Here is a 21,679-nt window from a genome sequence, read left to right on the forward strand (position 1 = left end):
TGTCAATACATCAATCGTCATAGGGGGAATATTTTTAATATTTTTTTGGGAATGGTATGATACGGTAGACAAACATTGTCTATTAAAATATCATACTGATATTCCAGACATACAGTTACTAGTTAAAAGTTTTAAATTTTTGTGTTGATCAAGAAGACGTACAAAAATTCCGTACTCTCTTGTTGCCCTGATTAATACTTAGTGAGGCATTGACCATTTTGGACACTCATAAACAAGACTAAGAAGACTGCTAAGTATTTGGACAACCTTGAACCAAGTATCTCACTACCCCAAAACTCACTTAGGTTAGTCTGCCAACATGTCTTAATCCAGTACAGTCAACGTAACTTCAAACCAAACTCTTTCATTATTTTACAAGTCTCAGCAGCTGCCATTCCCATTGAAAAGCTATACCACTTGACTGGCCCTTTATAAACAATATCATCTGCTTAGTGTTTCAATAACTGGTTAAAATCTCTCTCAGGAGCTTTATAGGGTGAACTGAAGCAGTCACTTCAAATCGCAGGATTTCTTATACTTAATCACATTATTCTCCACATGCATGCTCTTACCTGATCAGGAGCTAAGTAAACTTATGCTATATGCTTCTCTTAACTTCTCATAGCTCTCCAGAATGATTGGCTTACAGACCTCCATGGACTGCTGTACAGTGTCAAACTACATCAAACACTGGACTTCTAGAAATGATTTTGTTTCTAGCTGCTTCTATGGCAGCTACCCGAGAGTGTTGTACAATCTTGGAGAAGCTTTCTCATCTAATAGTCATATTGAGTCTCTATCAGTAGATCTTTATCACTTCCAAGTTTCACTCCAAGCATTAACATTTTGTTAATGTTTTGTCTCACAGTGATAATAATTAATCTTCCACAAGGTTGGATAAACAATTCATCTTTCAAAAACTGCCACCTTCTAATTGAGCTAGCTCTATTCTCCCTTTTCACACAACACAAATAGGTTCATAAAATATGCCAAAAAGTTTTTGCTGTTGCCTTGTGCTTTGTTTCAAGGCACTCTTGATTGTTTTGTCTCCTAATCCAACTTTACCCACTCTTTTGCACTGGTTCTCGTTTAATGACTTCTGTATGCTTTTCTCTATGTTTCTTGGTTATCAGACATTCAGCTCTTGAGGCATTTGTCTGGAATTCACATATCCAGACGAAATTATTAATGTATTTTATTTGAAAGAAATGAACTTCCAAAACTATTTACAGAATGTGTGTGGAAAAGAAACAGTTTCCCAAAACTGGAACAATGCTATCATTGTCGAATTTCACAAGAAAGGAGACAGATTGGGGCATGGGGCTATAGACATATCAGCCTATTCTACACAATAACAAGATTTGCATGAAAATAATTTCCAACCTCGTACATAAATATTCAATTTTGATCACGCAAAGGAATGAATTGGCTTTTTAAGTGGATATAAGACAGTGGACCACTCACAAGTGGTGAGTAAAATAATTAAATGGAGTGATGAGTATGAATTACCTCTGTTTTGCGTTTGTAGATTTTGATTCAGTTTCAACAAAATGTGTACAGCAGTGATTCAACCTGTGATAGTGTGCTGAAAAATATTCAAGGTGTCTGAAGTTCAAACGTAAGCTCTTTGCCAGATAATGAATTTCAAAAAATGTAATTCTGCATTATTATTTCTTCGTTTCTTGGATCAGTGAATGAGCACTAGTTTTGAGCATGTCCGTTCATTATCGAAGTATTACCTGTGTGGTTCTGAAAAGATTAATGAAATAACATTTAAGCTATTCACAAATCTTAAACTTTGGACATTCTGCATTCTTAATATAAGTGCTGTTATACACTGAATCATCTGTGCTGTGACAGAGTACAAGTGTTATTTTATTAATCATTTCAGAACTACTCAGGTAATGGTTTGATAATGAATGGACGCATTCAAAACTATAGTTGGAGTCATGGATAATGGCGGTAGAGTTTACGCTTGTTCTGTGCATCTATGTCACACATTCTTGGCAATCAGTGAGCTTTCAGTAGTGTTCTCAGCACTCTGCTGTGAATGTTGTAACTAACGTGAGCATTAAATGTGATCGTAGTGAGTTATTTATTGAATTTTTATTCCATTTGTTGTGTGTTGTCATTAATGATGGTGGTGGTGGTGGTGGTGGTGGTAAGCAAGAAATTCTGTACAAGCAAACAAGAGAGATAATTTACAGTATACAAGCGTTCTTCGAATGCAATGCATTTGTATGGGCATACCGCAGATGTCGTTCGGAACTGGCAACAATGCAATCTCCATCCGTGTGTCTAGCTGCGCGAACTGCCATCATTTCTGGATCGAACTATAGTCACCATTCACCCAATTTGTCAGCATGACAGAGAGAAAAATAAATAAGTAATGTGGTAGAATACATTTGTCGATCCCTCTACGAATGCAGTGTTGGAATTCTACAAAAATATTGTTTGTCAAAAACATTGTCTACTACAAAATCAAACAATAGAAAATCCAAGAAAGCACGCACGCGCACACGCGCACGACCACAGTCTCTGGCAGCTGAAGCCAGACCAGGTCAGGTCTCAGCTGCCAGAACTGTGGTCGTGTGTGTGTGACTTTTCACTGAAGGCCTTGTTGGCCGAAAGCTCACTTTCTGACAGTTTTTTTGTTGTGCCTATCTGACTCAGCATCTCTGCCATATGGTGGATAGCAACTATCCTTTTCATGTTGTTCTGATAAAATATGCACTGTGGCTGTCTGCATTTTTGAATAGCAGTGCAGACAAATCTCAAGAGACCACCATTGGGTACTAGATACAATTTTTAATCATAAGTGTTAAGTACCTTGTCTTCAGCAAGGTTTGCAAATTCATAAAATATTGTGGTTACAAGCATTTAAAAGAAGCTAGTGATTGTAAACAAGTAGATAACATTTCTCTTTCTCATACAGGTTTTATTTGCAGGGAAGGTTGCACAACTGTTGTACGAGAACTGAGTTTAGAAATGCCCGAGAGACCAGCTGTAATAGTCGCATCTGTGGGGGGTGGTGGCCTGTTGACAGGTATTTTGGATGGCCTCAAGGAAGTAGGTACGTACACAGTTTACCTAAGAATACGTACTGTCATTTGCATTTAGTATGTGCTATTTTTCATTCTTCATTCAGTGCTTCATGTACTGTGTTGTGTTTTGTAGTTTCCATCATGAAGAAAAACCTTTGAGGATGTAAAATGACTTTAAATGTGAACATTTTAGGTTAGGCTTTACCGTGATTGTTGTGAGTAGTGAATGAAACAACAAGTTTACTCTTGAAACAGTGACTGGTAACAGTAACTTATTGTTTCACTTGATGCAGAATGAGTTAAGACATACATTAAATCCATGAAAGAACAGTTAGAAACTAATTATTCACACAGATTCAATAATTTATGGTTACCGCTATGTATAGGGAGATTTTAAAAGGATTTTGCAACTTTACTTACATATAGAACTTTATTGGGATGACAGACATATGGTTAAGGTGCCATCTTGTTGCAAAAGTTTCATTCACTTCTTGTTGCGGTATCAAATTTTCCCACCAAGGATGATGGAAAGTTGAAAATAAAAATGGCAGGCTTCACAGGACCTGAATATGTTCGTTAGATGGAAGAAACAAAGTCAGCAACGAGGGATCAACATAAATTTTACCGATAACTGTAAGGAACCTTGTATAGACCTACAATTCACTACCGGCATCAGAAGTTCATTTAAACTGGTTGTAGAAATCATAACATATCTCCATGTCACCCATGAGTTTCTGAGGCTATTGTTGAGTGAGTGAGAGTGGATTTTGTGTACAGTCCCAGGAAATCAATGCATTGTACATAACGAGTGCTTGGAGTTCCTCAATCAACTGTCTGAAGAGTGTTATGAGAAAGATTGCACCTGAAGTAATGCAGACTAACATTGTTACATGTCCTCAAAGATACAGATGCATTTTGTGCAAAAAATTTTATGCTGGACTGAGGAAAATAAAACGTTGAGTACTCACATGGTTTTTAGCAACGAATCAACATTTCCTGTCATTGGGAATGTCAACAAACACAGCTACAGGATTTGGGGCAGTGAGAAGCCAAACCACTATGTGGAAAACATTCATGGTAGCCCAAAAGTGTATTTATTTATTTATTTATTTATTTATTTATTTAGTTATTTAGTGTGCCTTCAGTAAAACTAAGGTGTACAGACCTCTCTTTTTTTCCATGAAAAAACCATAAATGGTTGCATGTTTCTGAATGTGCTTTAAGTTTTTATTCCATGATGATGATCAAGATGGACACATTCACTTCCAACAAGACAGAGAAACACTTCACTACCTTAGAGAAATGCAAGATGCTCTCCAAAATGACTTCAGAGGTCATTGGCTTGGTCTGGGGGGATCTGATTACATGGCCACCCTGTTATCCAGGCTTGAGCCCCTCCATATTCCAAGAGTTAATAGGTCAGATTATTGCTGCAGACCCAGAACTGATGCCAGATATGCTGAAAAAAGTGTAGCAAGAAATTGACTGCAGATGGGACGTATGCTGTGTGGTCAATGGCAACCACGTGCAGCCAAAGTGAAACTGAATGTGTGGGGCAAAACTTACTGTATTTTGGTACAAGATCATACCTCTACTACCAGTAAAGTCTTCTCAATAAAATTCTGCATGTAAGTAAAGTTATGAAGTCTTAAAGAATCACCCTGCACTGTTTGTGCCTGCACAAAGGCTGCTATTTCTCTCCTACTCCTAGATTAATGGCACAGTGGCATGCTGCTGCTCTTCCCTTTCCACTCCCTGTTGTTACAAATCAAGGCTACAAGCAAAAATATTGCATCCAGCATTTTTCTAAACATGACATCACTCTTTTTATCTGTTTCATATCTTCAAATCTAGGGCTAATCAATTTTGATCACCTGTTCTGTGATCAGTATGTTTGACATTGTTGTAAACAGCAGCTTTTGTTAAAGATATTTTTCACAAAACTTTCTGGCAGACTAAAACTTAATCTTCAGTTAATATGTTAAAGTGAAGTGTTTCCAAATAAACTAACACTTTCCAAATACTTTCATGTTTATGAGTGATCACTGCAGACTGGTGTATGATACAAATTATTGACTTAATATAACTCCACCCGTATCTTGGATTAATTGTATGTACATTACCATCCTTACAACTTTCAGCTTTAACTAGTACAAATTCTTTTGCATCTGTTACATGACTAATTGATCAGCACATGACTGGAGTCATGTAGTGGCCAAAAACGCATATTGTTTGTAGTGTTGTTACTGCAGTGTGCAAGCTTTCCACCATGATTTGTTTACTAGAATAATCTAAAATCAATCATCTTTGGAATTCAGAAGCACTTTGGTTGGTAATGAGGACACTGATGATCTAAACAATCAGACAAAATGTGCAAATGATGGAATGGACTGTCCAGTGCATTTGCAAAAAGGTCTTTAAGATGGGTCAGGGGGAGAAGTGTGGAGGCATTAATTTGTTATAAACATTGTGGAACATACTTGTGTAAAATGACTTTTTTAGAGACCAAATTCTTTGCACAAATCAATATAGTTTCTGCATGCACCAATCCTTTGACAGTATCTCAGAACTATCGCTCAAAAATATGTTAAATTTAATTCAACACAATGTTGCCTTCGGTAAACGCTGTTCACGTGTGATCTAAACGTAACTTCTAACAGCTGTTTTGAGAATCTTGTATGGACAACAGCTAGACCTGTGTCATTGTGAAAGATGCAGGTGTTGTAGCAGTTGGGCATCACAATCAGTAGAGGTTGCAGATTAGTTCGTACAACAAAGTACTTGAAACCATCATGTTCTAATTACATATTTTAGATACTGATGACATGTTTAAGGGGGCATTTACACCACTAGGAGTGCACCATGTAAAGAATGACAAAAACCTACAAATACTGGTAGTTTAGTTGGTCACTCAGTTCATTACATGTCAATATTATGAAAAGGATAGATTGCTACTCACCATATAGCAGATGTGTTGAGTCACAAGTAAGCACAACAAAAAGGTTGTTAAAGGAGTAAGCTTTCTGCCAAAAGGCCTCCTCCTGAATTAGACAATATACACATGAACACATTCATGCATCTCCATTATATGGTGAGTAGCAGTGTATTCTTTTCATAATACTGTCATTATTCCATCCTGTATTTTCCATTGTTTAATTCACTGCGTGTGTATGAGCCAATGCTGTCAGTGGTTTTGTGATTAGAACTTAGTTCCTTTCAACAACTAAATGGAGTAAGCTACAAAATGTTCCTTGAACATATCTACCTGGAGTTTCTGGGAGATGTGGCACCGAGAATTCATGGGCTAATGTTCTTTCAGTGGTAGGGCCAGACGCAATTTACACTCAGTGTGAGGAATCCCATTGACTTTCAGTCTTGTGGATGATGGATTGGTTATAGTGGCCCTAGTCAATGGCCAGTTCAGCAGCCAGGTATGAAACCAATGGGCCATTTTTTTGGTCTTGAGAAGAGCCAGAAATTAGAACGTAGGCATCCACAGCCGGTGTCATAGTGATTAAAATTCTTCTGGGCATTATGCCACATCATTGCTAAAAACTAACACCAATAGTAAACTAAAACCGATGTTTTGGCGGAATTGCAACGGCCTTCCTGAGTGCACGACTCGTGCCCTGAGGAAGGCCGTTGCAATTCGGCCAAAATGTCAATTTTAGTTTATTATTGTTGTTAGTTTTTAGCAATGACGCGGCCATAATACCCAGAAGAATTTTAATCACTAAGAGCCAGAAAGATCAGTCAGTGCTCACATGGACCTGTTTTCTCAATTTCTCTCAGTCACGAACAGTCTCTTTTTTTTGAATGCAGTGAATTGCTTTGCAGTCTTTCATTACCATAGCAGCAACATTTTTATGGAAGTCACCTTTAAATTTTTACAAATGACAACTTTCTAGTACCATTTAGATGTGACATAACTTATTTTAAAAATTTGTTACTTTTTTGTTGTTGTTGTTGTTGTTGTTGAAACAATGACAGTTCAGAAACTGGCTGAGGTAGTTTGCTTACAATGAGTGTTTGAATCAATGGTGTAATAAAATTTTCATGTGAATGCTTCCATTTGGTGATTTTTTAAATGATTTTTGTACAGTCTTAACTCAATAACGGTACCTTGAATCAGTTCATTCAATTTTTTGTTGTCAGTCGCCATCAGGAAATATTGTTTGCAGTTGGTTAAGAGAATTTTGTAACGTTGATAAATATTGACATGTAAGTTAGTTTGATATAGATGTATTCTTAGGGATCTTGAAGACTGTAATGCCTTTAATTTTCTGTGAAAGAGATCTGTTCCTGATGGAGCCTTTACAATTTAACTAAAGCTAAGAAACGGATTAGTATGAATTCATGTAAGAAAATGTGCAAAGAATGTGATCAGGGCAATTTAAAATCCATATACAACATTGTACCAGGAGACAAAACTTGCATGTATTCGAATGAGCGGCAAACTATTCAGCAGTTGAGTGTTCGGCTGTTCCAAAATGAACCAAAGCCAAGAAGTGCATTTCATTCATGAGATACTTTCAAGAAGATTATTGCTTTTTTTTCTTTGTTTATGCTGGATATGTCACAACCATTTCTCTGAAGTATCACAGAACAATTAAAGCAGACTGGTACTCAACAAGTTTTAAAGATGAATATTTGGAGAAACAACAAAATGATATATACCCAAATATGTTTTTCTTTCATTGGTTTTGTAAAAACTTAAAAGGCAGCCATCTTGAGTGTATATTGTAACAGTGCCTGACAAGAAACAGTTCTGTATTATTATGCACTTACTGCATGGAAACAAAGTTGATAGATTGTTCATTGTCTGTAAGTTTTCATTATCTGGCTCTGCACATACCAGGGTCCAACTTCAAGCCTGGGAGTAAAAAGGCCAGAGAGTGGTTAAATAGATCAACTAAATAAATTATCCTGGGTCATTAGGAATCTTTGTCACATTTTGTGTTGTCGCATTTGCATTGGCACATTGGGAAAATTTGGGTATGATACCATCCAATGATAAGAGATCATACATTAATAGGATTTGCGAAGAATGACAAAATGCTTGCCCTTAACATATTCTTCCAGAAAAAAGTGAATAAAAATTGGAATTAGCAAGGGCAAGATTGAACTAAAAATTTAATTAATAAATTTTATCAAATAGTAAAGAAATTTCACAAGATCTGTCAGTCCTAGACCAATTTATACTCAGATGTGGTCATAGATTTGTAAGATGCAGAATATAAATAGATTCAATGACTGAAAAAGGCAGATGCATCATACGGGAAGTCAGAAATATAGATTATGGTGAGACAAATAGGGAGGTTGACTATTAAATTAAGCAACAATTTCAGCATATTAAAAATGGAAGTGTGTCACCCAGAATGTAATTACACACATGAAAGAATGATGCTTTCCAAACACACACCATTTTTCCATGTAATCCTCTTCCAGTTCTGTGGCTTTCCTCCAGCAAAACACAAGAGCATATTTGTTCTGCTGGTACCAGACCTTGTTCTAGTGACAAAGCCATTGTTTTCACTGCATGAATCACCTGTTCATCACCCTCAAAGAGTCTTTCATGAAAGCTATCCCCTAATGGCCCAAATAAGTGGCAGCCTTATGGAGGTAGGCCAGGACTATAAGGTAGCTGGTTATCACCATCCAACCCTATTTCATTGTGTGTTCAAAAGTCCTCATGTGCGGCTGAGCCTTATCGTGTTGAATCAAAACATCCCCTGTGTTGTTATGGTACCAAAGTCACTGGAAGTGCTTTTTGAGTGTGTTTGATTTTATTTATTTATTTATTGTTCCATGGTACCTAATTAAGGAGAAGTCTCCATGGTCATGGAATGAGTCAGTACATGAAATTATAACACGATAGTAGAAACAGATAAAATGAAATATAAGAAACGTATTCAGGTGACAGTTCGTAAGTTTAAATAAAGAAAATCAACAATGTAACGCTGGAATTTGCTTAATTTGTCAGCTAGTCCAGGAGCTCCTCGACAGAATAGAAGGAGTGAGCCATGAGGAAACTCTTCAGTTTAGACTTAAAAGTGTTTGGGCTACTGCTAAGATTTTTGAGTTCTTGTGGTAGCTTATTGAAAATGGATGCAGCAGAATACTGCACCCCTATCACACAAGAGTCAAGGAAGTGCATTCCACATGCAGATTTGATTTGTGCCTAGTATTAACTGAGTGAAAGCTGCTAACTCTTGGGAATAAGCTAATATTGCTAACAACAAACGACATTAAAGAAAATGTATACTGTGAGGGCAATGTCAGAATTCCCAGACTATTGAATAGGGGTCGACAAGAGGTTCTCAAACTTACACCACACATAGCTCGAACACCCCGTTTTTGAATCAGAAGAATTACCCCAAAAATTAATACCATATGACATAAGGGTATGAAAATATGCGAAGTAGACTACTTTTTGTGTTGAACTGTCACTTATTTCAGATACTGTTCTATTGGTAAATAAAGCAGCATTTAGTTTCTGAACAAGATCCTGAACATGGGCTTTCCACAACAGCTTACTATCTATCCGAATGCCTAGGAACTTGAACTGTTCCGTCTCGCTTATAATACGCCCATTCTGTCTGACCAAAATATCGGTTCTTGTTGAATTGTGAGTTACAAACTGTAAAAACTTAGTCTTAATGTGATTTAACATCAAATTATTTTCCATAAGCCACGAACTTACTTCATGAACTACATTATTTGATACCGTTTCAATATTACACACAAGATCCGTCACTACCAAGCTGGTGTCATCAGCAAACAGAAATATTTTTGAATCACCTGTAATACTAGGCATATCATTTATACTAGGCATATCATTTATATAAATAAGAAACAGCAGTGGCCCCAGCACCGACACTTGGGGAACACCCCACATAACAGTGCCCCATTGGGACTGAACATCACTACCACACTCAATATTGCGGAGAATTACCTTCTGCTTTCTGTTCTTAAAGCAAGAGGCGAACCAATTGTGAGCTACTCCCCTTACTCCATAATGGTCCAACTTCTGCAGTAATATCTTGTGGTCAACACAGTCAAAAGCCTTCATTGAATCAAAGAAAACACCTAGCGTTTGCAACCTTTTATTTAATCCATCCAAAACCTCATGGAGAAAAGAGTTGTTAAACCATTTCTAAAACCAAACTGTACATTTGACAGCAAATTATGTGAATTTAAATGCTCCAGTAACCTTGTATATACAACCCTCCCGATAACTTTAGCAAACACCGATGGCATAGAAATAGGTCTATAATTGTCAACATTATCCCTGTCTCCCTTTTTATAAAGTGGCTCCACTTTAATTGGTCAGGAAACCGACCACTACTAAAGGAAAAGTTACAGATATGGCTAAGTACTGGGCTAACATACATAGAACAATACTTCAGTATTCTGCTAGATACCCCATCATTTCCATGAGGGTTCTTGGTCTTTAGTGATTTAATTATTAACTCAATTTCCCTCTTGTCAGTATCGTGGAGGAGCATTTCAGGTAACAGTCTCTGAACACTTTTTTCTTCTACGAGCGCTATATGATTCCCTGTTGGGATTAGGTTTCTATTTAGTTCACCTGCTATATTCAGAAAGTGATTATTAAATACTGTACATATATGTGACTTATCAATAACACGGACATTCCCACTACGCACTGATTCTATATCCTCGACCTGTCTCTGCAGACCAGCCGCTTCCTTTACAGCTGACCATATGGTTTTAATTTTATCCTGAGACTTAGCTATTCAATCTGCATACCACATACTTTTTGCCTTCCTAATAACTTTTTAAGCACCTTACAATACTGTTTGTAATAGGCTGCTGCATTTAGATTTTGACTGTTTCTAACATTTTGATATAATTGCCACTTTGTTCTACAAGATGTTCTTATCCCTCTAGCCAGCCACCCAGGCTGCCTGTTTGTGCTAGTACCCTGTTTTGAATGTTCTAACGGAAAGCAACTTTCAAAGAGCACGGGAAAAGTCTTGAGGAAAGCATTATATTTATTGTCTACTGTATCAGCACTATAAATATCTTACCACTCTTGTTCGTTGATAAGGTTTACAAAGGTCTCTACAGCAACTGGATCAGCTTTCCTAAAAAGTTGATAACTGTATTTAACATGTGTTGCAGCACAAAAATCTTTTAGAGTTAAAATTTGTGCATCATGATCTGAAAGGCCATTCACCTTTTTGCTAGCAGAATGCCCTTCTAGTAATGAGGAAGGAACAAAAATATTGTCTGTGGTTGTTCTACTGTTCCCTTGCACTCTCGTTGGGAAGAGTACAGTTTACATAAGATTATATGAATTAAGGAAGTCTACCAGCATCCTTTTCCTTGCACAATCACTTATACAATTAATATTGAAGTCACCACATATAACTAACTTTTTGTATTTCCTATAAAGTGAACCAAGAACCTCCTCTAGCTTTAACAAAAATGTTGTGAAATCGGAATCTGGGGATCTATAAATAACAAAAGTTAGAAGTTTAGCTCCACTAAATTTAACCACACCTGCACAACATTCAAACACCTTTTCAGTGCAGTACTTTGAAACATCAATTGACTCAAATGGGATACCGTTTTTCACATACATGGCTACTCCCCCACACCACAAAGAGCTCCTAGAAAAGCTGCCAGCCAACCTGTATCCTGGTAAAGGAAGCCTCTGAATTATCTCCTTATTTAAGAAGTGTTCACATATACCAATAATTTCACAGTCAACATCTATAAGCAATTCACTAACTTTATCTCTAATACCTTGTATATTTTGATGAAATATACTAATTCCCTCATTACTCGGATACCTAAGCTTTGTGGAAAGTGGTTTCTTTGTTAGAGAGACTTCCCTTAAGCAGAAATACCTATCAGCTGACTTCAATCTAAAAAAGGTACCGCTCTAACACCCACAACTACAGGAATTTTCCCATGAGTGATCACACCACCCCCACCTATGCTGTGACCTACAAGCTTTGCCAACCTCCCCTTTCCATACCTGTCGAGGTGCAGGCCATGTCTAGTGAAACCCGTCCTGCTGATAGACTCCATCGACACCACTGAAATGTGACTCATGCCTTCTGTCATCAGCGCACCCTCAAGTCTCATGTTATTATGCCTGATGGCTGTATTAAAATGAGGCCCATCGTTACTCTGAAACAGTCCCACGAAATGCACATTTGTGTTGCCAGTCTGAGTGGCTATCTTTTCCAGGTCACCATCTATGTCATACTCCACATCCCTGTCAATACTATTGCCAGCCCCACCCACAATCACTACCTGATCCTCTTTAGTAAAATCCCTACATAACCCCCCTGTGTTACCAATCACCTGAGCCAATTCTGCATAATGTGTTCATGTATGCCTTCAAATTAGTGGTACTGCTTCTTGGCATCACAACAATGAGTATCACACTCTCACAGTCCCAAAACAGTCATCATCATCTTGCCAGTGGAAGGAATTGATTTGAATTTTTTCTTCTGTAGAGAGTGAGGAAGAAGCCATTCCAGTGACTGTCTTTTTGTTTCAGGCTGAAAATGGTGAACTCAAGTTTCATCACCTTTCGCAGTCTGGAACAAGAAGGCCTCCCCTTAAATTTCAAAAAGTTTCAGCAATTCTAAACTTTTTTAATTTGGGTTCCACCATAGGGAACCATGGAACCCACATAACACACACTTCTGAGTATCGAAGAGCGTGGATAATTGCATCCATGCTTCCTTTGCTGATAGACAACATCAGCACCAATTTCCAAGCTATAATGTGTTGATTCTCAAGAATGAACATAAGTACGCTGCAACAGTCCAGGTGTGACAACTGTGGCTGGAGTCCTCCTTGCTCCAAATCATGGATCTCTGCTGAACCAACTTGTGGTGGCATCTTCTGTACTCCTGTTAACTGCAGATACTCCATATGCTTCACACAAACATTTTTGAATACTCCCCACAGTTTCTTTCTCCACACTGAGAAGTTCAATGAAAACACAATGCTTTTAACATACATCACTTACAGACACCGTTTTGAAATATCGCTGCTGCTGTACTGTCTAGCGAAGGAAACAAATTCTGGTGCACACTTATGAAACTTCAGGGAGAGGGTACATAATAGTTCATATGCAACTTCATCATTGGCTTGGGAAAAAATGTGGGACATTACTGCCTGAGCAACCCTCACATTACACAAACATAGTTGAATGGAAAAATTATTCAACAACAGTGCTTTTGCAAACAGCAAAGGATGTTGCAGTTAAAAAGAAAGCATAAGAAAAGAAAGCATAAGAAAAGAAAATCTCAAATCGAACAAGGCAGTCATTAAAGAGAAACCAAGAGTTTCAAAGCAAACAGTAGTAGGAACGTGATAGTTTTATTTAATCCAGCACAGCCTATTTTTTTAAATATATTCAGCAGGCTCTTACGAGCAAAGGCTGCTCAGCCAGCTGCAGCCTGGCTTTTTTAGCGCGCGCGTTACCTAGTAAAACTAGAGGCACCGCACCGCCCAGGCCGCATGTGAGGCTAAGTCTGCTCTCTTAAGGTAGCCAAGTGCCTCGTCACCAGACGAAACATATCAGCTCCCTCAAAATCACACTATGCCTAGCGCGTAACCATGCTTTAATGTGTAAATAAGTGAATTTTTTTTGTTGAAAGATATGGAATTAGAAAAGGAAAGAAGAAATTTTTTACTGTCTATAATACAACATGCAGTCACCAGTAATCTTTATTTTACAGTAGTTGTTGCCTACTTTGGCCCAAATAAACAGGCATTCATCAGCATTCAGCTTCTTCTTTCTTCTTGTAGACAAATTAAATGGCTTGTCCGGAACCAAGGTACCATAGGGAACCTTTGCTAGTAGAACCATGCAGATTATGGTGGCCTTGCGGCTTTCCCTGATGCAAACATTTTGGCTTGGAAGACTGAGTATAGCAGAGAGTACAGGGCTACTGGCGAAGGTTTCCTATGATACCTTTGTTCCAGACAAGTCCTTTAATTTGTCTACAAGAAGAAAGAAGAAGCTGAATGCTGATGAATACCTGTTTATTTGGGCCAAAGTAGACAACAACAGTATGCCTGTATGAACTGAGGATGGCCTCAGAATCCATGCAACAGCACCGTCAGTGCTATTGTGAGCCACAACTTGCAGATAGCTGCACCCTGCATGCTTAATAGCCATTGACAAGGCCACCTCCATATCCGAGATAAGGCCCACCGCAGATGTAACGAGTGCACATTGGCTTCTTTCCAGCCCTGAATGCTATCTTCTTAAGGGGTTCCATAACACGCCTAACAGGGAGCTTCCGATAACTAGCAAACACTTGCCCACATGTGCTTGTTCAAACCCTTCTGGAGGAATGGCAACATGTCCATTCATATGGCGTATAGATAAGGCTAGACGACTCTCTGCCTTGAGTGACGCAAATGTGTTACCATCCACCACTCACCCTGCTGTGAAGGCAGATCCACCATGTTTGGTACAATTGGAGACTTCTCAGAAGCAGAGCCCATGGGTGAAACAAGTAGCACCTGGGTTGTCCCGTGCAACACACCAGATTCTCCGTCACCTCTGCACCTGGAATCAGTAGCCTGAAGGTTACTGATTGTAGCCAAAACCTCATTCAGCTGTATGCAAACTGTGGCCAGCTTCTCCTGCATCCCCACACAGCATACACACGTCCTAACCAAGATTAACTGAAGTAGTAAACTATAAAATCAAACAGAAACCTAGATATGCAAGTTTGTTACTCTCCTGATGTGTCATCAATGGATGCTGATTCCGTAATGAGCTGTATAACTGAGTGTTCAGAGGAAATGAAAACTGTGCTACAGATTGCCTGCATATACGCTTACAAAACACAAGATTAAGCCTCTTAAAAAAAAATTAATAAATAAATAAAAAATAAAAAGTGCACAAAATTTAAGAAACATGCTACTATCGAAATACAAGAAAACTAATTACATAACTTGCCACTCTGGAGACGTGAACAGGTGACAACAGATGGCCTGACTGACGGTTTACTAAATGAATGGACACTTGTCTTCAAATCTGCATCCCATCCCATCCTACATTCAAGACACTATTCACTTCCTTCACCACCTCTCCACATTTCCTGTCCCATTACCACCAGACTCCTTGTTGATTACTGTGGCTGTATTGCCCTCGTACATCAACATCCTCCAGGCCCATGGAACATACCTTTTCTCAACGTTCTTCAAACCCATCACCCCCTTACTAATCCTCCTAGCCAACCACATACTGACACCCAGTCATTTCACATTCAAAGGAAAAATCTGTAAGCACATCCACAGTTTTGCCATAAGTACTTGCATGGCACTGTCATATTGCCCCTACCAAAAATTCTCACTCCAGTCACAAATTGCACTTGATGCCCATATGATTGTACTTTCGACAATAAGCATAGGTGTGGTACAGAGTCAAATGCTTCTTGGAAATAAAGAAATGCTGCATCTATCTGCCTGTCTTGATACGACACATTCAGTATGTCATATGAGAAAAGTACGATTTGGGTTTTACGTTATGTATGTTTACGGAATGCATGATGGTTGGCTTGGAGGAGGTCATTCTGTTCAAAATACATCATGTTTGAGCTCAGAATATGTTCTATGATTCTACAACAAATCAGTGTCGAGGATACTGGATGGTAATTTTGTGGACGGGTGTGACCTGTGCCTTTTTCCATGAACTGGGAACAGTTCTTTTGTTTGAGGGATGTATGATAGATATAGTTAGAAGACAGGGCTAACTCCACCACAGATTCAGTATAGAATCTGATAAGGATTCAGTTGAGTTCTGGAGCTTTGTTCAGTTTTAACAATTACAGCTATTTCTCAAAACCACTGACACCAATTCTTATTTCACTCTCCTTATCAGTGGTAGGAGCAGTAAATTAAGCTGGCTGATTATCCTTTAATCTGTTGAGCTAAAAAGTTGCCAATTCTCTATAAGAATGAAAGCAAATATGCAAAACAATATTTCTATTAAGGCAACAGAAAAACGTGTGGTAAAAATTACTAGTTTCCTAAAATGATAAATGTGGATAATATATAAGGCTACTCCTCTTTAAGGGAAAACTAGATGTAACACAATTTGTTTGTTAAAATATCTGCTACAGTAACTAATTACAAATGCTTATTTACTACAAATTAGATAACGGACAGGACAATGGTAACTTCCGAAAATTCTCAAAAATGCACATTTATTTGCATTGATAGACAATGAAGTAAGGGAGTGAACTATTCTTCGGTAGTAATGTGAACCACTCGTGCTGATTTGCTATGAAGTTAGCTGCATATCCAAAGCACTCGTACCAGTAACTTTCAAAAATATAATTTTGTAAACATCTGAAAATTCTCAAAAATAATCTGTTTTGATGTAATTATACAATGAAATTAGATAACTTGTTTTGAATGAGGATACACCTACTGGTCTCAAAACTTTTAAAAGAGCACAAAGAAGTTAAAGCATACAATTGACGATAACAGTATGTGTTTATCACAGCACTTTTGAATGTTCGAAATTTCACAATACAGTACAAATGGAAGCAATGTGCACAGTAAAATACACAAATCTAGAATTTCAAATCCGCACATGTATCTTGTACACATGCAGTCTCACACAAAGGAGAATTCCAAAGTCAGTTTTCATATATATAAATAAATGTGTGGATTGCACGAATTTTTCACTTAGCTGTTTCTGTTTCAACTTCTACACTGGCATGCCGAAGAAGAACATTGCAGTGTGAGTTTACCTCAGTCAAAGTCACTAAAATGTGCAGCACCAACAAAGCATGGCTCCTGCTTGTTGCAGCTAACAATGTGGTATTATGTTCTTTGGATACTTTGCAAAGAAATATGTTATTTCTAGGTTTGTGAAGTTGATGGTTTACTAACTACTAAATAAAAAAGTTATTATCATTGAATCTTCTGTACTCATGAATTTGTAGATTATTGCCTCACCACGTATGTCTCATTAAGATTTCACTGCACACTTCATCATACAACAACTCTTCGTATCACCTGCAAACAAGGATGAGGCCAAAGTTTCTGTTATACCTGTAACTCGAAAGAATTTAGTAATTATCACAAAACATTCAACAGAAATGTTTAAAACTGTTCTTATGTAAATTGACCTTTAAATATTAGAAAAACTCTCCACCAGTACAGGCCTCATAAGGCCCAATGATACCGACTGGCCGCCGTGTCACCCGCAGCTGATGGGTATCACTGGATGCAGGTATGAGGGGGCATGTGGTCAGCATACCACACTCCCAGTCGTTTTCAGTTTTTGTGACCAGAGCGACCACTCTTCAATCAAGTAGTTCCTCAGTTAGCCTCACAAGGGCTGAGTGTACCCCACTTGCCAACAGCACTTGGCAGGCTTGGTCGGTCACTTATCCAAGTGCTAGCCAAGCGTGACAGCACTTAACTTCGGTGATCTAACCGAAACCGGTGTTACCACTCGGGGAAGGCCATTGACTAAATACAAGGTGTTACCAAAAATTTTCGGGACTGGTGCTGCCATCTGTTGAAAACCTTACTGTTGGATTAATGGTCACCAACACCCTCGAAGTAGTTCCCATCTGCACGTACTCACCAGTCCCAGTGCTTCTGCCACTGGTCAAATGTTCTCTGGAAGTCCTGTTCATTGAGGGTGTTGATCACCGCCAGCACTGCTTCTTGAATCCTCTCTAGAGTGTCGAACCTATGGCCTTTCAACTCGAGTTTCAGTTTTGGGAATAGCGCGAAGTGGCAAGGTGCAAAATCTGGTGAATACAGTGGGTGGGATACAACCGCCATGTTGTTTTTTGCCAAAAAGATCCTGATGAGCAAGGACATGTGACAGGGCGCATTGTTGTGATGCAGCAGCCAGTTCCCTTGATGCCAAAGTTCAGGCCGTCATCGCCACACATTTTCATGGAGCCGTTGCAAAACGTCACAGTAGTACGCGGAATTCACTGGTTGGGTGGTACAAATTCTTTGTGCTCAGTTCCCTCGGTATAAAAGGAAACGATGATCATGCTCTTCACTTTGCTTTTCACCTGTCTCATTTTTTTGGGTCTTGGAGAGCACGGGCTCTTCCACTGGGATGATTGTTGCTTTGTCCCCCAGACACAAGATCATTGCAAGGGTCTCCGTAGCACTTTTCCCAAGATTCGCACAGAATTTGATACACACACGCTGTTCTGTTCATGGATCCATTGTAAAATTGCCACATACCAAACACAGAGTATTACGGAAAGCACTGCGCAGACACACACATCCTCCCAGCTGAATGCCGCTCCGCACACTGACTCATCAGATATGCAGCTCTCGCCACCTAGTGGTGCAAAGATCTACTACTCCTACTTTCCAGATGGCAGCACCAGTCCCGAAAATTTTGGATTCCACCTCATATTATAAAGTTTTGGTAAATATTTATGAAAATGACTTTACAAAATCAATATATTTGTTTTAATCAATTTAATTACACAAATGTTACGTATGTATTGAGTTAAATTGTTGTTCACGAGCTGTATAGAGATTAATACATAGAATAAGGCAAAGGCAGTCACTCCACCTATAGCTGATTGATGCAGGGCGCATAGAAGCACACAACACAAAACAAAACAGCATTTACAGAAGCTTACAAGTTCTTGCTCTTACTATAGTAATACAGCGCGCACGGCCACACACACACACACACACACACACACACACACACACACACACAAGGGAGTGGGGTTATACTATTGGCTGATGACAACAGGTGTTTACCATCCTCAATCTTGACTGGGGTGGTTAGCAGTGGAATATAAGGGGGCAAGGGAGGAACGAGATTCAGCAGAAGGCTGGTACGGAAAAATCATGCTGATGTGAAACAAGTAGGTGAGACTGCCACGGGGAACTTTTCCATGAAAGGGGAAACTGAATTACCCGGAGAAGAAGAAAGGCATAAAGGAATAAGGAAATAATTGAATGCATGAATTAGAGTGGAGTAAAAAAAGTAGCAGAGGGGGAGGGGGCGGGACAGATGAAGTACAGCTACTGATAGAGATTGTGGAAGCAAAGAGTATACTACAGACAGAGTTCCCATCTCTTCGGTTCAGTAAGCCAATGTTAGAAGATGAACTCCAAATAAAATAGATTGTGATGCAGCCTTTGCAATTGACCACATAGTATAGTAAGTGTGTGGTCCAATTGGCCTTCACCCACAATTTAGTGATGGCCATTCATCGTAGTGGATTATCTGTTCATTATCAGACATAAAATGTTATGCTGAGAGATAGGTAAGAATACCGTGCCGGATGGATGGGCAGCTGAAATCCACTTTTTGGAGTGTGGGAATAATTTTGGACAGGATATTCCTTAGTTTGAACTTGGTTAGTCCTGCAGATAACATGATTTAGTAGTTATGTTTCTGGATGGCATTGTGTGACAAAGAGATGATGTTTGGTAGCTGATCAGCAGGTATGAGAGGAGAGAGAGGTTTGTAAGGATACAGGACATTTGAGAGCTATTTCTCAACAAAATTGGGATGATTATTTTGGTCTCTGAAGGCCTCAAAAGGACGTTCAACAAGGTGGGTGAGAGACTACTACTCTCAACAAATGCATCATCCACATGCGACAAGGCTCTACAAAATTGTATTGAATAGATCACTTCTGCTGAATTTGAATTCCTGGTGGAAGGAGAAGTAGTTGTGTATAAAGATTTAGTTGGTCATGGGTACTATGAAGGTGGTTTGGAGACATTCAAATGTTGATGGTGGTACAATGCTGTGGTGGTGGTGCAGACATGAACATTGACAGTGTTTGTGTAGATGGATGTGGTATCAATAGTGGCAGAGCACCAGCTGGTAGAGGGTCAGGAAAGGAAGATGAAGGTGTTGGTTTCCAAGTGCAAAGAGGAGCATAGCAACCAACCACAAGTCATGGGGGTTAACAATTTTGAGAAGCATACAAGACGTGGGTGCTCAGAGAGTTGTAGGAGTGAGAATAGGCACAGATTCCAGGATACATGTTTAAAGAAAAAACTAGGAATTTCAAAATTCTGAAACCACTGCACTAAGTCTCATAGCTTTGTGCATCGGACAGCCTGCTGATGTCCTCCTTAATATAATTGCTGTAAAGGGTGGTACTTCATCAGCAAAGAGGATGATTTCATGTCAGGGTCAGTTTTGATGGTGTATGAAATGATTGTGAAGTTTATCTCATAGGTGGTGGATAGAGGAAAGGAAGGTGAGAACAACACAGCACAGTGTCCTACAGCCATTTTTGAGTTTTTCATTGTAGGGCCAGTGTCAACCATTTCCAAGCTATTCAGAATCTGGAACCCTTCTCCTTCGTCAAATTAACTTACATCTGTATGATGTGGGCTCAGAGTGAAGCCATGCTATTCATGGAGAGTAGTTCCTTTCTCAGTATGCTGAAAGATTTGTTGAAGGTTTCTGAGCCTAACCTTGTTCAGAAAGAGATCTCTTGTGACTTGTGATAATGATTTTCTTACACCTGTTAACCTTCCAGGACTTCAACTATCAATTGTCACAATCCATCCTACTCGTCACAAAGTGGTATTCCATCATCCACACAGTACCCTTCTCTGTCTATGCCCATCATGCTTCCAATTTCCTTCTACATAGGTCACACACTTGGGCTGGATTCAGAAATAATACCTTTATCCTATTTTCTATTACAGTCCTGACATCACTGTGTGCTAACCCATCAGAGATAGGGCCACCTGTCAAAATTGTCAAGTAATATACCAAATTTGTTACAACCAGTAAATGCAGATATAAAATGGACTCCAAAAATTTTCGATTGCTCAAGTGTGACCTAAAGCTAGCTGAACTACCCAGGTACTATGAAATGCAATGTGATTGACTTTAATGGCTGTGTCACAGCCAATGCCTTTTGGATCCTTACCCACACTGCTAGTTTTTTTTCTGAAATGTGTAGATGGAAACTCCACCTGCAACTTGTCCTTTGTTCCCGTAACACTCCTGGTGTCAGTCTCTCAGTTACTCCCTCCACTTGCCCTGTCCCTCTCCCATCCATCCCATTCCTTTCTCCAGCACCCACAACAGCCCCTCAAACCACCTGTCTCTATTTTAATCCACCATAGCTCACTCTTTTGACACTAATGCTTATCTCTTAATGTATTTCTCCTACCTTAGAACGTGTAAGTTCCACTTGTACTCTTCCTACTCTCTACATTCCTTCCTCTAGTAACTTAACCAACTGCTGTCCACATGCATTTGTTACATCGCAGAATGATATCACTGTTCACCGCTTAGTGCCTATACTATATGGTAATTAGTGATCTGTTTCTTTACACACACACACACACACACACACACACACACAGGTACGTTGATAGACACAATAAAATAAAAAACACAAATATTCAGGCTTTCACAACCCATGGTTGCTTCATCAGGAAAGAGGGAAGGAGAGTTAAAGACTAAAAGATGTGGGTTTTAAGGGAGAGGGTAAGGAGTCAATCCAATCTTGGGAGCGGAAAGACTTACCTTAGGGGGGAAAAAGGACAGTTATTCGCTCGCACGCACGCACACATCCACATCCACCCGTACATATACAGACACAGGCAGACATGCATTTACATATGTCTGCCTGTGT

General features: G+C 39.0%; 1 protein-coding gene across 2 annotated transcripts in view; it reads left to right on the forward strand.

Moving 5' to 3' along the window:
* The window catches only part of LOC124795123 (L-serine dehydratase/L-threonine deaminase-like), a 91,545-nt gene that overhangs the window by 54,420 nt on the left and 15,446 nt on the right, over nt 1–21,679 (forward strand). For both annotated transcript variants that reach the window (XM_047258985.1, XM_047258986.1), the window contains exon 5: nt 2,949–3,073. In XM_047258985.1, coding sequence (XP_047114941.1) covers nt 2,949–3,073 — 125 coding nt within the window. The remainder of the gene's footprint in view (nt 1–2,948; nt 3,074–21,679) is intronic.

Source organism: Schistocerca piceifrons, chromosome 4 (genome assembly GCF_021461385.2).
Source record: "Schistocerca piceifrons isolate TAMUIC-IGC-003096 chromosome 4, iqSchPice1.1, whole genome shotgun sequence".
Taxonomy (NCBI): domain Eukaryota; kingdom Metazoa; phylum Arthropoda; class Insecta; order Orthoptera; family Acrididae; genus Schistocerca; species Schistocerca piceifrons.